The sequence below is a fragment of the Neovison vison genome, chromosome 7 (assembly GCF_020171115.1).
Source record: "Neovison vison isolate M4711 chromosome 7, ASM_NN_V1, whole genome shotgun sequence".
Classification (NCBI taxonomy): domain Eukaryota; kingdom Metazoa; phylum Chordata; class Mammalia; order Carnivora; family Mustelidae; genus Neogale; species Neogale vison.
In genome coordinates, this window is record NC_058097.1 from 42,604,755 (window position 1) to 42,617,489 (window position 12,735).

Sequence of the window (12,735 nt, forward strand, 5' to 3'; positions counted from 1 at the left end):
GGCAGTTTCTCCTGCCTTCTATTCACCTCAAACTCATTCACACATAGCATCCACCCCCAACCTACGATTCCAAGAAGGGAATGAGAATCTTGAACCCCTCTTCCTATTTACAAGTTTTTATCCCTTGTATGGGAGGCAATAGGAATCTCCCTGAAGTGTGTAAATTCCAGTTATGTGTCACAGAGAGGGGAATATGATGTCTGCAAATGCCTATTGGAATTTAAACCCTCATGCACCCCGTCTTATGGCATTGGGGTTAACCATCTGCATATGCTTTTCCCTGCCCCAAGAGGGTTGTTATGGAAATTAAAAGGGTTAGTATTTGTGGAGATGTTAGAACTGTGCCTGCTATTTCATAAGTATTTGTTAAAAAAAAGTTTTAAAACAATATGGAAGCAGGATGCCTGGGTGGTTCTGTTGCTTAAGTGTCTGCCTTCGGCTCTGGGTCATGATCCCAGGGTCATGATCCCAGGGTCCTGGGCTCTAATCTGCATTGGGCTCCCTGCTCAGTGGGGAAGTCTACCTCTTCCTCTCCATCTGCCTCTGCCCCCCCCATGCTCTCTCTCTTTCTGTCTCTCAAATAAATAAATACAATCTTAAAACAGTATGGCAGCAAATACTCATAAGTCACTCACCCTATGCCAGGCACTTGCTCCCAGAGCTTTTTACATACATTGACAAACTTAATCATTACTTCTAGCCCATGAAGGAGGTACTATCACTCTTTCCTTTTATAGGTTAAGAAATGGAGGTAAGAAGTTACATAACATGCCAATGGTCACCAGCTAGGAAGGGTCAGAGCTAGGGATTCAACCAGGACAACCTGGCTCCAGCAACCATATTCTTACTCATTTTGCTAACCTGCTGTCCAATAATTTGAGGCTGTCCCATATGCTGTTCAGGGTGTGCACTGCAAAACTCCAAGTGATAGCTTTCACTTTCTACACACTGTAGATTTCCCTTTTAACACAACCTCCCAGCAGGTGGCAGTAATATGTCATGCTCTAATGTCAGCTTAGTACACAATTTTATCGCAGATGGCCTAGGGAGGGAGCTCCTAGAATTAGATTTTCTTCCAAAGAGCCTATGAGCTCAGAGTGTCTCATCATAATATATACATGTAATTACAAGTCATGTATATTAAATATAGACTTAGTAGACATTGGGAAGAAAATGCCTACATGACGCAAGTTGCATACAATGCCACAGCTTCATTGGAGAACCCGGTTTCCAACATCATTCTGATACTGGTTAAACCTTTTGTTGCATTGTACTGTACCTAGCAGAAATCTATGGCTAGCACCCCAGATAGGGGGGAAATGCTGGCTTTGTGTTTTCACAGTCAAGGGTGATCAACAGGCTAACTGAATAAGGAGCTCCAAACCCGTGGGACAGGAAGTGAAAGGCCATTTTGCTCAGTATGCTCAGTGTGTGATTCCTTACTAATGTTTACATATTAACGGTGATACTTAGGGTAATTTGTTTAAAAAGACTTGTTACTGGAATTCCAGCAGGGGATTGCTATTGTTCATTTGATGTTCTTGTGCCATTAAGCTGCCCTTCTTTTCCCATTGAAAACAATTTGTTAATTTTTCTTTTAATAATACAGTTTCTTAGAGACATTTTCTCATTCTTTCATTTTTAATATGTGTGTGCATGTGTTTGTTGATACATCTTGGGATATACATCTTTATATATATATACATATATATGTATATATATATATACATATATACATCTTATATGTCAGTAGGCTCTAAGATGCCATCAATGCCTTATGGGGGCACCTGGGTGGCTCAGTCCTTAGAGTATCCAACTTTTGGTTTCAGCTGAGGACGTGATCATGGGTCCTGGGATGGAGCCCCATGTTGGGCTCCACACTCAGCACAGAGTGTGCTTGTCCCTCTCCCTCCCGCTCTGCCCCACTCCCCACTCACACACTTTCTAAGACAGATAGGTATATAGATAGTTAGATAGATAAAATACCTTTATGCAAAGGAAGAAATACAGAAACTAAACTGCCCTACAATGACTGTAAGATGCATTCCAGTTAAGTTCTTAGAATCTATGGAATAACGTTCCTATGAATTCTTCACAGGTCAGCTGCCACAATGTGCATCCTCAGAAGAGAAGTGCATGCTGGTACAGGGCTGTAAATGTGGAAGACTAACACAGGGGGCTCCGGAAAACCCGCCTCCCAATATTCAAGCCCTGGAGTAGTGCTCCCTCCCCAGATTCTAGGTTTGGCCATGTGAATGACTTTGACCAATGTGATGTCAGCAAGCATCACATTGGTCATGTCATGTGAGGCAAGCAAGTACGTATTCTCTTAGCACACTTCCTTTTGGAACCACCCACGTTCCTGGAGAGACCACATGGAGAGAAGGGTGCTTGGCCCACTCCCAGTGGTCCCAGCTAAGCTGTCAGACATGTGAGCAAAGTTGCCCAGCTCAAACAGGCCCCTAGCTGACTGCAGCTGCATGAGTGACCAAAGCAGGACTGTCTAGTTGAGCCCAGCCCAGACTGTAGGATCATTAGCGAATAGTGATGGTTGTTTCAAGCCTTCACTTTTGGGATGGAGACATGGGTACATGCCCCCAAGTAGACTTGTTTGTTGTCTATGAGAGACTCTGAGCAGTGAGGGGTTAAGATGAGTCAGAGGGCTTTCAGTGGGCCTCTTTTGGTGATAAGAGTGGGATGAAGTCCAGAGCAGAGACTGTGGAGCAGTTATGAGAAAGGGCCCTTGGGAAGTCTTTGTGGTTTGGGTCTCTCCAGAAGCAGGATTTGAGGACAATCTATTGGTAGGGGAGGTGGGAAAGGGCACAGAAAAGGGAAAGCAGTCAGGAAAGGATGTCATCAAGCCAGAACCAGTACGGGGAACTGAAGCTTAATTCTGTTGGGGAATTCTGAGAGCATGTGTAGAATACACACTTCCACATTTACCCTCACAGAGAGGTGAGGGACCTGGAGTCCTTCTATACCATCTCCTTTCAGTCTCAAGTTTGAGGGCTGTTAGACGGGAAAGGCCATCAACTCATTGGCACTTAAGGCTACCTGACTCATACCCAAGAGAGAGCAGGCACCAGTGGTCTCACGATGTCCACAGGCAGTCAGACCACCAGGTACTGACGGGGTGAAGGATGCAGACTTGGCACCCAGTCTGCTACATACCCCACCCACACAGTCATCCAAACGTGCCTCCTCAACCAAGCACCACGGCCGTTCCCCCACACCAATGCCCCCAGAGATTAAGACAATGACAGCGCAGTCCAAACTGAGTTTAATAACGCATTTCAGATAGGGGAGGGATTCACCGGAAATGCGGAGATCTGGGATAGGGGCCCTGCCAGTTGAGTTCTGAATTAGAAAGCATAGGACCTAGGGAACTCCAATCTAGGAAGAGTCCTTCCTATGTCTCAGGGGTAAGGACCTGAATGGTGTGGGTTTGGGGAGTCATCTCGGGAGCTCTACCAGGTGACAGTTGAAGCTATTCTGGGGGTACCCCAAGTACTGTGTAGGGAAATCACATCTGGGATTCTAGGTGAGTTGAACTGGACTTGAGTAAGGGAGGAGGACCCAGGAGATCCCAATGGAGGAAGGGTTAGGGGTCTAGGGTGTTTCACAGAAACAATCAAGGGGCCTCGATTTCACAGAAATCATCAAGAGGGCTCCTTGTGGGTAGGGTAGGGGTATTACACCACCCCAAATATTGGGGATCGTTTATCCCCCACCCGGGCAGCCATTTTGGGGTTTTAATGTAAGACCCTGATGGCAGGACATTCCACATACATTATCATGGATTTGCAACATTAGCATACGCTGGCTGTCCCACAGGACGGTGGGGACTGGAAAATCAGTCCAGGTTCTGGGTTTGAGTCCTAAGAGGACAGGCCTGGGGGTGCCACACGGCTCCTCTTCAACAGCTGCCGGAGCTGCGGACAAGACAGGGGAGAAGTCAGGGAGGCTAAAAAGAGAGGCCAGGGCCACAGACCCTCTAAAGTCCTGAGTGGGTAGGGTCAGGGGTTCAGCTCGTTAGGTCAGAGGCCACTCTGCAGTCAGGGTGGGCTCAGCACTCACCCCCTCGGGGCCCGGCCCAGGCCGCAGCAGGTGGACAGGCTGCTCGTTCTCCAGGTTTCGCAATGTTGGATCTGCCCCAGCTGCCAGCAGGCGCCGCACGATGGCCTCCTGGGGTGGTCCAGGGGGCAGGGCAGCCGCCATGTGGAGGGCTGTGTTCCCATGGGCCTGGGGACAGTGAGGGGAGGGCTGATAAAGATGCAGACTCAGCTGGCCTGGGCCTTCCACAGTACACTCCAGAGTCCAACACTGCTGCCTTCCCAGCCGTATTCCATGTGCCCCTACTTACATCCCAGAATCCCCTCCACAATCACATTCCACACACCTCTCGGTCTATGTCCCATACATTCCTGCCATCTACAGCCATCCACATCCTATCCGGTCCCCACCTGGGTTCTCTACATTGTCCCTGCCACTGCCACAGCCCACAGGCCTCTCCAAGCCCCCCGCTCTTCTCTGTCACATCTCACACAATTGCCCATTCCAACCTAGGTCCCCACCTTCATGTTGACAAAGGCCCGCAAGTCTCCCCGCGGCAATTCAAGCAGCAGCTGAACCAGGGTAGGATTGGCGGCCTGCACAGCCAAATGCAGAACTGTCTTATTGCTCTTGATCTCCTGTAGAGAAAGGAACGGTGGAGGTCAGGCCAATTCTCACACCCAGAGCCCCTCCCAAGGAATCCAAGAGCCTTTAGACACCTTGTTTCTCCTTTGCAAGCACCCAGGGGTTCCTTACGCAGTTATCTATGTTGTGCACTATACAAGACTATCACCTTTAAGGGGATAACATTCGCATCATATGCATCACAGAACTATGTTTCTTTTGACAGTTTTCCAGCCCAAGTGTCTTTGAGAAGAAGGTTCTTACCTAATCCTCCAAAGGCACTCTGCACTTGCAGCTGCCCTAGCCACCCCACATTCCATTAGGCATGCTAAAATGTACCCACATCCCACACAGACTGTACTTGATCTATAAGGATGGGACTTGAACAGCATTAATCAGGGGACTCAACAAACCCATACATACTTCCATATTGAGTTGTTCTCTTCATATTTTTGAGCAAATAAAGATATTTTCCACAGTGGGACCTTATTATGTGCCCTCATTAAAAATATGCTGTGTTTCTACAAGACAAAACAACCTATCTGGCTCACCAAATAGATATTGAAGAGGAGACCAGAAGATGGAAGGGGGAAAGCTCTAAATTAAGAACACCTTTAAAAGTCTTACAATGGCAATATGAGGGCTTTATTTGGGTCTTTTAATGAAAAAACAATGCAGGGGCACCTGGGTGACTCAGTGGGTTAAGCCTCTGCCTTCGGCTTAGGACATGATCCCAGGGTCTTAGGAGCCTGCTTCCCCCTCTCTTTCTGCCTGCCTCTCTGCCTACTTGTGATCTCTGTCAAATAAATAAAATCTTAAAAAAAAAAACCCACATAAAAGGGGCGCCTGGGTGGCTCAGTAGGTTAAGGCCTCTGCCTTTGGCTCAGGTCGTGATCCCAGGTTCCTGGGAAAGAGTCCTGTATTGGGCTCTCTGCTTGGTGGGGAGCCTGCTTCCCCCTCTCTCTCTGCCTGCCTCTCTGTCTACTTGTGAATCTCTGTCTGTCAAATAAACAAATTAAAAAAAAAATCTTTAAAAAAAATGTATATCACTTTAGAGTCAATCAGAAATTTGAACACAGCCAGGATACTTGATATTATGAGTTTAAATTTTTTTTTTAAGGTGAAATGATGGTATTGAGGTTAAAAGAGTTCTTCACTTTAAAGACATAATTTTTTGTGAATATACTATTTTCTCTATTTTATCTGTGTTCAAAATTCTTTTTATTTTTATTTTTTTTAAGATTTTATTTATTTGAGAGAGAGGAGAGTGAGAGAGTCTGTGTTCTCTGGCACGAGGCTACCTGATTCTAATCCCCTCTCTGACTCTTACAAGCTCTAAGATTTTTGACTCCTATGCCTCAGTTTCTTTTAGTAAAGCGGTAAAAGTAATAACAGCGCACTTGTCAAAGGGGGTCGGTGAGGATTCGTTTAGCTAATCCATGACACTCAATGCTTGATGAATAGTAAGTACAACCTAAGATCAGTGATCTTTTTCTCTGGGGCCCAGGGAAACATAGCCATGTGCCCAAGTTCACATGGCTGGCCAGAGGCAAAGTCAACATTTGTCTGAATGCCCTGAATGTCCGGGTGCCCCATCCCACACACCCTTCTAGAGACCGGCTGCCCACTGCCCAGCTCACCTGGCTGGTGTGATCAGCACCCATGTGCAGCAACATCTGGACACAAGCCAGCCTGTCTCGGGCCTGGGTGCTCAGCACCCGGGAACATAGGTCAGGTGGGTGCATAGCCACGTTAAGGGCCAGGATGGCTGTGTGGAGAGGGGTGAGGCCTGCAGGATAGAGGTGGTGAGGGCTCTGCATCCTAGGCGACCCCCCCCCACCCAGCCCCACCTGCCACACCCACCCTGCCCACCACCCAGCTTACCCTCGAAGTCTCTGGCTTCTACGTTAACCTGAACCCCCGAGTTAATCACGGCCTGGGGAGGAGAAGGCACAGTGCTGGAGTCGAGTCTCCCAAGGCCTCCTAGCCCTGGAAGCCAGGATCTGAACAACCAGTCCAACCCCTTCTCCCCACTGGCCCACTGGTCATACCGAGAGGACTCCTGGGAGCCCATAGGTAGCAGCCACATGCAAGACAGAACGTCCCTGATGATCAGTGGCATTGGGCTCTGCTCCGAGATTCAGCAGGTCCTCCACAATCAGGGGCTGGTTGGCGGCAGCAGCCACCAGGAGAGGGGTCTGCAGGAAATAAGAAGGTCAGTCTGGGCCCCTGGTCTCCTCCCCTCTGAAAAACCAATAATTCAGGCCCCCAGACCTCCTGCCTTTAAATCCAGCAGTCTGGGCCCCTGGCCCTCACCTTGCCCTTATGTTCACGAATGTCCAGATGTCTATACATTTGGAGCATCTCAGCTGCGGCATACGCTGCCCAGCGTAGCCCCCGAGCTGCAAACAGGTGCAGGAGCCTGAGGACAGGTAGAGGACAAGCAGTGAGTGCAGAACCCCAGCTAAGCCAGGAACAGGCAGACTGCAACCCCCATACTCACGTGTCTCCCTCCTCATCCTGGGCCAGCAGCTGCTGTGGCCCCAGAGCCAGCATGTGAGCACGGGCTGTGTCCAGGGATGGTCCGGTGGCCACGGGGGGCAACTGCGGGGGTCCTAAGGGGAGTCCAGAACCTCTCCAGGATCCTGCCTGTGGCAGGGAAGTTTCTCCATACAGCCGGGTATCCAGAGGGTCCTGAAGGATACACGTGGTAGGCAGAGCCAATCAGCTGAGAACTCCTTTTCCTGACATATATACATACACACACACACACAGAGCGCCAAGTAGGGTGGCTGGATGCCCCATCTGTACCGAGTGACCTTGGACCTTGGGGCCTCAGTTTTGCCCATCTGAAGAACGGGCTCTTAATCTAGCACAAGGGCAACTGGGAATTTTAGGGGCCCTTCAGCATCCTGTTCCACTCTGTATCTCACCTCCATCCCCACAGAAAATGGACACTGCCGCCCTGGGTCGGAGGGTGGGTAGAAGTCAGGAGTCGGGAAGCCTTCAGCAGCAGAAGCAGGGTAAAAGTAGGGGCTGTCTGTGTAGGCAGCATGCGTGTTGGGGTCCCAGTCTGGAAAGCCCGTGGTGGGAGCCAGGCTGCCAAGTCCAGAACCCACAGTCTCTTGGTGTACTGGGAAGCGAGAATGGCCTGTGTGTGAGAGGAGGAGCAGGGGCAGGCCTGGTTACCAGGGTTGGGGAAGTCATGACCAAGGCTGGAGGACGGGGGTGAGAGCCTGGAATCTCCCAGCGTCCTGAGAGCTAGTACTTGTGGGACACCAAAGGGCTGGGACTCAGAGGGCTGAGGGCTTAGACTCCAGGAGCTGCAAAAGGCTGGGAGCCTGGGCCCCTCGAACACTGAAGGACTGTGTACATAGACCCATGGGCTCCAGAGAATCTGGGCGATCAAACTGCTTCCGAAAGAGGGTCTGACTCCCAAGTTCCCCAAAGTTCTAAGATTTGGAATGTTTGAGTCCCTGAAGAGAGCTGGGGAGGTGAGCTGAGGGAACCAGGTGAGTTTCCAGACTTACCAGCCTCACTTTCATTCACAGATGGGGTCAGGGACTGGGCCAGGGGAGATGGAAACTGTCCCTGTAGAGGGATTATAAAAAAAAAAAAAAAGGGAACAAGGAGTAATTTATGGGACAAATCCCTCAGCATCCATGCCCTGCCCACAGCGCATCTAAGTCAGGACTACACCTCTGATCTGCTCCGAGGATCAAGGGCTCACAAGCCATCAAGTATCTGCCCAACAGGACATGGCCTCACGAGTTACAGTTCAGAGGGCTTCGTGGGCCTTACCGGTGTCCCACCAGCGTCAGGTTGCTGCTGGCGGCGCCTCTGTTCTTCCAGGAGCTTCTTCACGGTCTGTGATGGGCAGTGGCTGCGTTCACTCCGGCTCACTGCGGAGGAGGGGGGGGCAGAAGGAGAGGGGAGGGAAGCAATCAGAGTTCCTTAAGTCACCCAACTACGGGGGAGTGGACTCGGGCACCCTCCCTCACCCTCCTGCGCGGAAAAACTGGCACACTGACGACGCCTGAGAACTCCAAAGCCAATCTTAGCTTTCAGGTGCAGCTTCCGCCTCCGCCGTTTCCTTCCCTTTGCTCCGCACTTTCCCCTCTGACCCAACTTTCCACCAGCGTCGTGGAAACTGAGGAAGGGGGTGGAGGGCGCTCCTCTGCAGCACCTCCCCACACTTTCCGTGAAAAATCCCAGCCCCCAGATCTCCCAGTCCCGAGGCCTTGGGGGTCGCTGGGAATCACTCCCAGGAGACTTGCACATTCAGGTTCCCAACACCTCTCTGCCCTCGACACACTTCCCGGGAAAACAGACGTCCGAGTCCCCGGGCCCTCTCCCCAAGGAAGGAGAAATCAATAGCCCCCTAGCTCGTCGGGGATCGGAAGTCCAGACCCCATCCCCTCTTCAGTCCTAAGAGTCCAGACCCCATATTGCAGAACTCCGAGAGCCTAACACCCCTTTCCCCAGGACCCAGGAGTCCGGGCCCTCAGCCTCGCCCTCCCTTGCACCTGGGAATCCCACTTTCCAGAAGCCTGGTCCGCACTACCCCGGAAGTCCGGACCCTCAACCCTCACCCTTCCAAGCCCGGGTTCCAGCAGAGGAAGGGTTAAGCGGGGGAGGGCGGACTCGGAAACAGCCCAGATACGACGTGCTGACGTCACGGCGCTCACGCAAGGGAATCTTCCATCCACCCCTTCCTCTCTCGGCGGCGCGCGGCAGGTGTCCCTCTTGGAGGCGGCGCGCGCGGCCAGGCGTGGAGCGCTCGGAATCCCCGCACGTGGGGAATTCCTGCTCCGCCGGGGGACCCGGGGTGGGTGGCGACTCGGGAATTCCCGGGGCCCGGGTAGGGTCAAGGCCAGCGTGGGCCCCCTACGGCAGAGCGCCTACTTACCCACACCGACTCGTGGCTGATTTTTTAAACAACCACGCCCCCAGGACTCCGTCTAGCTCCTTTCTAGAGCTATGAGACCGGGCCGCCAGCCCCCTCCTCCCACAGTTCCCAGGGGTCGGGGCTCCCAGCCCTTTCACCCCACCCCCCGACCCAGAATTCCGAATCCCCGGTTCCTTACTCTCCCAGGACCCCGGATCCCAGAATCCCAGCCCCTCCTCCATCACCACCAGAAGTCCCGGACCCCTACCCTCTTCAAACACCGAGTACGCTCACTCGCAGCACCCAGGCTTAATGCTCCCGCTCAGTCCCGCAGGTTCGTGAGAGCCGGACTCCCAGCCCTCGCTCTCCCAAGGGGCCGAGCATGCTTCTCCTCCCCACCCCCTCCATTACCTCGCGGATTCCGTGGCGCGGATTGCTGGCCCCCAGGGCCGCGGCCTCGGCGCTGCGCCAGCCTCGCTCTTCCCCCGCGGAGCCGCCGCCGGGTCCCCGATCTAGGACCTGTGCCCCGCGAGTTTTTAAACTGGACTTCTTGGCACCGCCCAGTCAAGGGCAGGGCCCCTCCCACAGACTCGGGAGTCCCCGCGTCGCGCTTGAACTAGCCCAGCCTCTGAATGGGCGGGGCTGACATTGAGGGCCTGACTCCTGAGCCTCCTACCTGGAAAGAGGGAGCTGGGGGCCCCCAATCTTTGGTCTGAGGGCGAAGCGGCCAGGGATTGCCGACACCTGAAGGAGGAGGGCACTGGGGGCCTGGACTTCTGGGTCTCTGTCCAAGGGGGTACCGGAGGGTTTGATTCTTGGGGCCTGGGTTGGAAGGGGAGGCTTTGATTTCTGGAGCCTGGGCTGGAAGGGAATAAGTATTCCCTAGTCCCAGGGTAAGAGGAGGCTGGGATTCGGGACTCCTAGTCCCAAGGGAGGGAAGGTTTGTAGATAAGAGTGACATCGGTAGACTCAAATTTCTCCCTTTCCCCACATCACCTCGTTCAGGGGTCAGCTCTCATTTATTCATTCGTCATTAAAGATTATTTATTACTTCAAGGGAGGCCCTTTGCTGGGGGCCCTGGTATAGCTGTGAACTAAGCGGACAGGAATTCCCAGCCCTTAAGCCAACTGACATTCCCAGGGGAGGCTTGTTCTCAGTTCCCATCTCGGTGGCCATGTTAATCATTTCTCCCAGCCTTTTAAGACTTGGGCTGTCCTGATTCTTCTCCCTCACACATTGTTCCTTCCCAGTTAACTGGACTGTTTCCACCTCTTCACCCATTCTTGGGGGCCAGGGGTACTCCTCTGTCTGAACTCACTTCCTGGGTGATCTCATCCAGTCCTGTGGCTTTATTCATTCATAAATCAGCAACCCGAAAATTTACATCTCAGGCCAGAAACTTATCCCTAAATTCACAGATGCAGCTGTGGTCATTCAGTGCTGCAGGGAGATCTAGGAGGCATTTCCAACTCGGTGTCCCAAGACTTTGGCACTTTCCTCTAAATCTACTCTCCCCTCCTACTCCATCTGTCAAGGAATGCTCGGTAACTCCAGTAGCTTAGCCCAGAAGATTTGGTCATCCTGAATCCCTCTCTCTCATACACACCCATACATACATGACCAGCAAGTTTTGTTGGTTCCACCTCCCAAATATCCCCAGTATCTCCTCAATGCCCACAACCCCGGCCATCCGTCCTCTCCTGCCTGACCCTACCCCCAGTTCATCCCCAAAGGCAGTCACAGGGACCCACTTTTTACTTCTCCCCCCCACACACACCCTCACACAGGAAGCAGGTGACATTGCCAGCAGCAGGGTGACATCCGCTATTCTGCTTCTTTACTCCCCCACTGTTCCTCAGGACTTCTCTGGACCAAAGCCTTTTGCCCACCATGGCCCCTTCAGGTGTCATCCTGCTCCTTCTTTTGCTCCCAGGTGAGCAAAAGTGGTTATGGGTGGGGGCGGGGGGAGTGGCAGGCAGAGTCCCTATGAGGGGTGGCTTGGGTGGCCTCTGAAGGGAGGAGTGCTAAGGGTACATCCTCCTAGGACCCCTTCCTCCCTGGAGATCCATTTTGGAGGCAGAGTCTGGTTCTTTATGGGAGAGAAGCTGAGTCTGGAGCCTGTTGATCTCGCCTTCTCACTGCTGGATCTGTCTCTACTTCCACTTCTGATTTTCTATCTCTCTGGCCTTTTTCTCATTTGCTCTCTCCCAAATGGAGGTTATTTCTCAGGACACCACCTCTCCCTGCTAATCCACTTTCCCTCTCTTTTCACCGTGGCTGCCGCTCTGATAACCCCAGGTGAGAAATTAGCGTACCTTCCCTTGTGCCGTGGTACTGCTTTCATCCCTGAAGTGTGGCCTGAGGATCCTGTCTAGGTCACCAGCTCCCCTCTCACCCCCAAATCAGAACCCGCAGGGGATCTACAGTCCTCTCTGGGTCCCCATCTCACTGCCCTCATCACCAAAATGAAGCCCCAAGGACTCGGCCACCCCCCCCACCCTTCTTTGGGAGTACCCACTATGCCCAAAGCACCATGTATGTCTCTCTGTGCTAGGATCCCCCCGACCCTACACCCTGCTTCTCTCCAGGCCCCCACCTCCCTTTTCATCCCCAAGTCAACCTCAGGGTATCTAGACACTCCTGCCTCCCCTCCAGGGACTTCCTCAGCCCCATTGGCCCCAAGTGCAGCCCTGAGGGTCTGGAACCTCCCTCAACCGCCTTCCTGTCTTGGCCCCCACCCTCCAGGTTCCTGTTCCGGATGTGGGTCCCTCTCTCTGCCAGTGCTGGCAGGGCTCATGGCCGCCGACGCGCTGGTGTCGCTGTTCATCATCGCAGTCGTGTTTGCGTGTGCTTGCCCGCGCCACCGGCCCACCCTAGGTGAGGGCAGAGACAGGGCGGGCCCCGGAGGGAGAGGTGTCCCTAGAGCGGCGGGGGTGGGGTCCCCAGGGAGGGGTCCCCCAGGGAAGCCCTGGAGGAGATTCTGGGGAAACCCTGGGGGCGGTGCAGGGGGGAACTCCGGAGGAAACCCCTGAGGCAGGGGGTCCCCAGGAAGGTGGGGCTGTGGGTGGGTGGTAGGTGGTCAGGCCTCATGCTTTCTCTCCCCCACCCCCAGAAGATGACAACGTCTACATTAACATGCCTGGCAGGGGCTGACCCCCCTGTGAGACCT

The 12,735-nt window shown here is 52.9% G+C and overlaps 1 protein-coding gene across 2 annotated transcripts; it reads right to left on the bottom strand.

Annotated features, from left to right (window-relative positions):
* Nucleotides 1-3,273: 3,273 nt before the first annotated feature.
* Nucleotides 3,274-9,469, bottom strand: NFKBID (NFKB inhibitor delta). Of its 2 annotated transcripts, XM_044256365.1 has the most exons (12): nt 9,270-9,469; nt 8,479-8,579; nt 8,208-8,268; nt 7,611-7,810; nt 7,181-7,371; nt 6,994-7,099; nt 6,729-6,875; nt 6,562-6,613; nt 6,318-6,466; nt 4,575-4,691; nt 4,078-4,242; nt 3,274-3,932 (listed from the first exon to the last, which is right to left on the bottom strand). In XM_044256365.1, the coding sequence occupies exons 4-12, from the start codon at nt 7,614-7,616 to the stop codon at nt 3,879-3,881; spliced, it is 987 nt and encodes a 328-aa protein (XP_044112300.1). In that variant the 5' UTR covers nt 7,617-7,810; nt 8,208-8,268; nt 8,479-8,579; nt 9,270-9,469; the 3' UTR covers nt 3,274-3,878. The 2 variants fall into 2 exon arrangements, with proteins under 2 accessions (XP_044112300.1, XP_044112299.1); XM_044256364.1 differs by lacking the exons at nt 7,611-7,810; nt 9,270-9,469 and having other exon boundaries at nt 8,479-8,565.
* Nucleotides 9,470-12,735: the final 3,266 nt, after the last annotated feature.

Bases quoted from the DNA above. Each gene is read 5' to 3' on its own strand.
- NFKBID (XM_044256364.1), bottom strand. The intron at 4,243-4,574 runs GTGGGGACCTAG...CACTGTCCCCAG, and splicing joins GGGCCTTTGTCAACATGAAG to GCCCATGGGAACACAGCCCT. The intron at 3,933-4,077 runs GTGAGTGCTGAG...TCTTGTCCGCAG, and splicing joins CTGGGCCGGGCCCCGAGGGG to CTCCGGCAGCTGTTGAAGAG.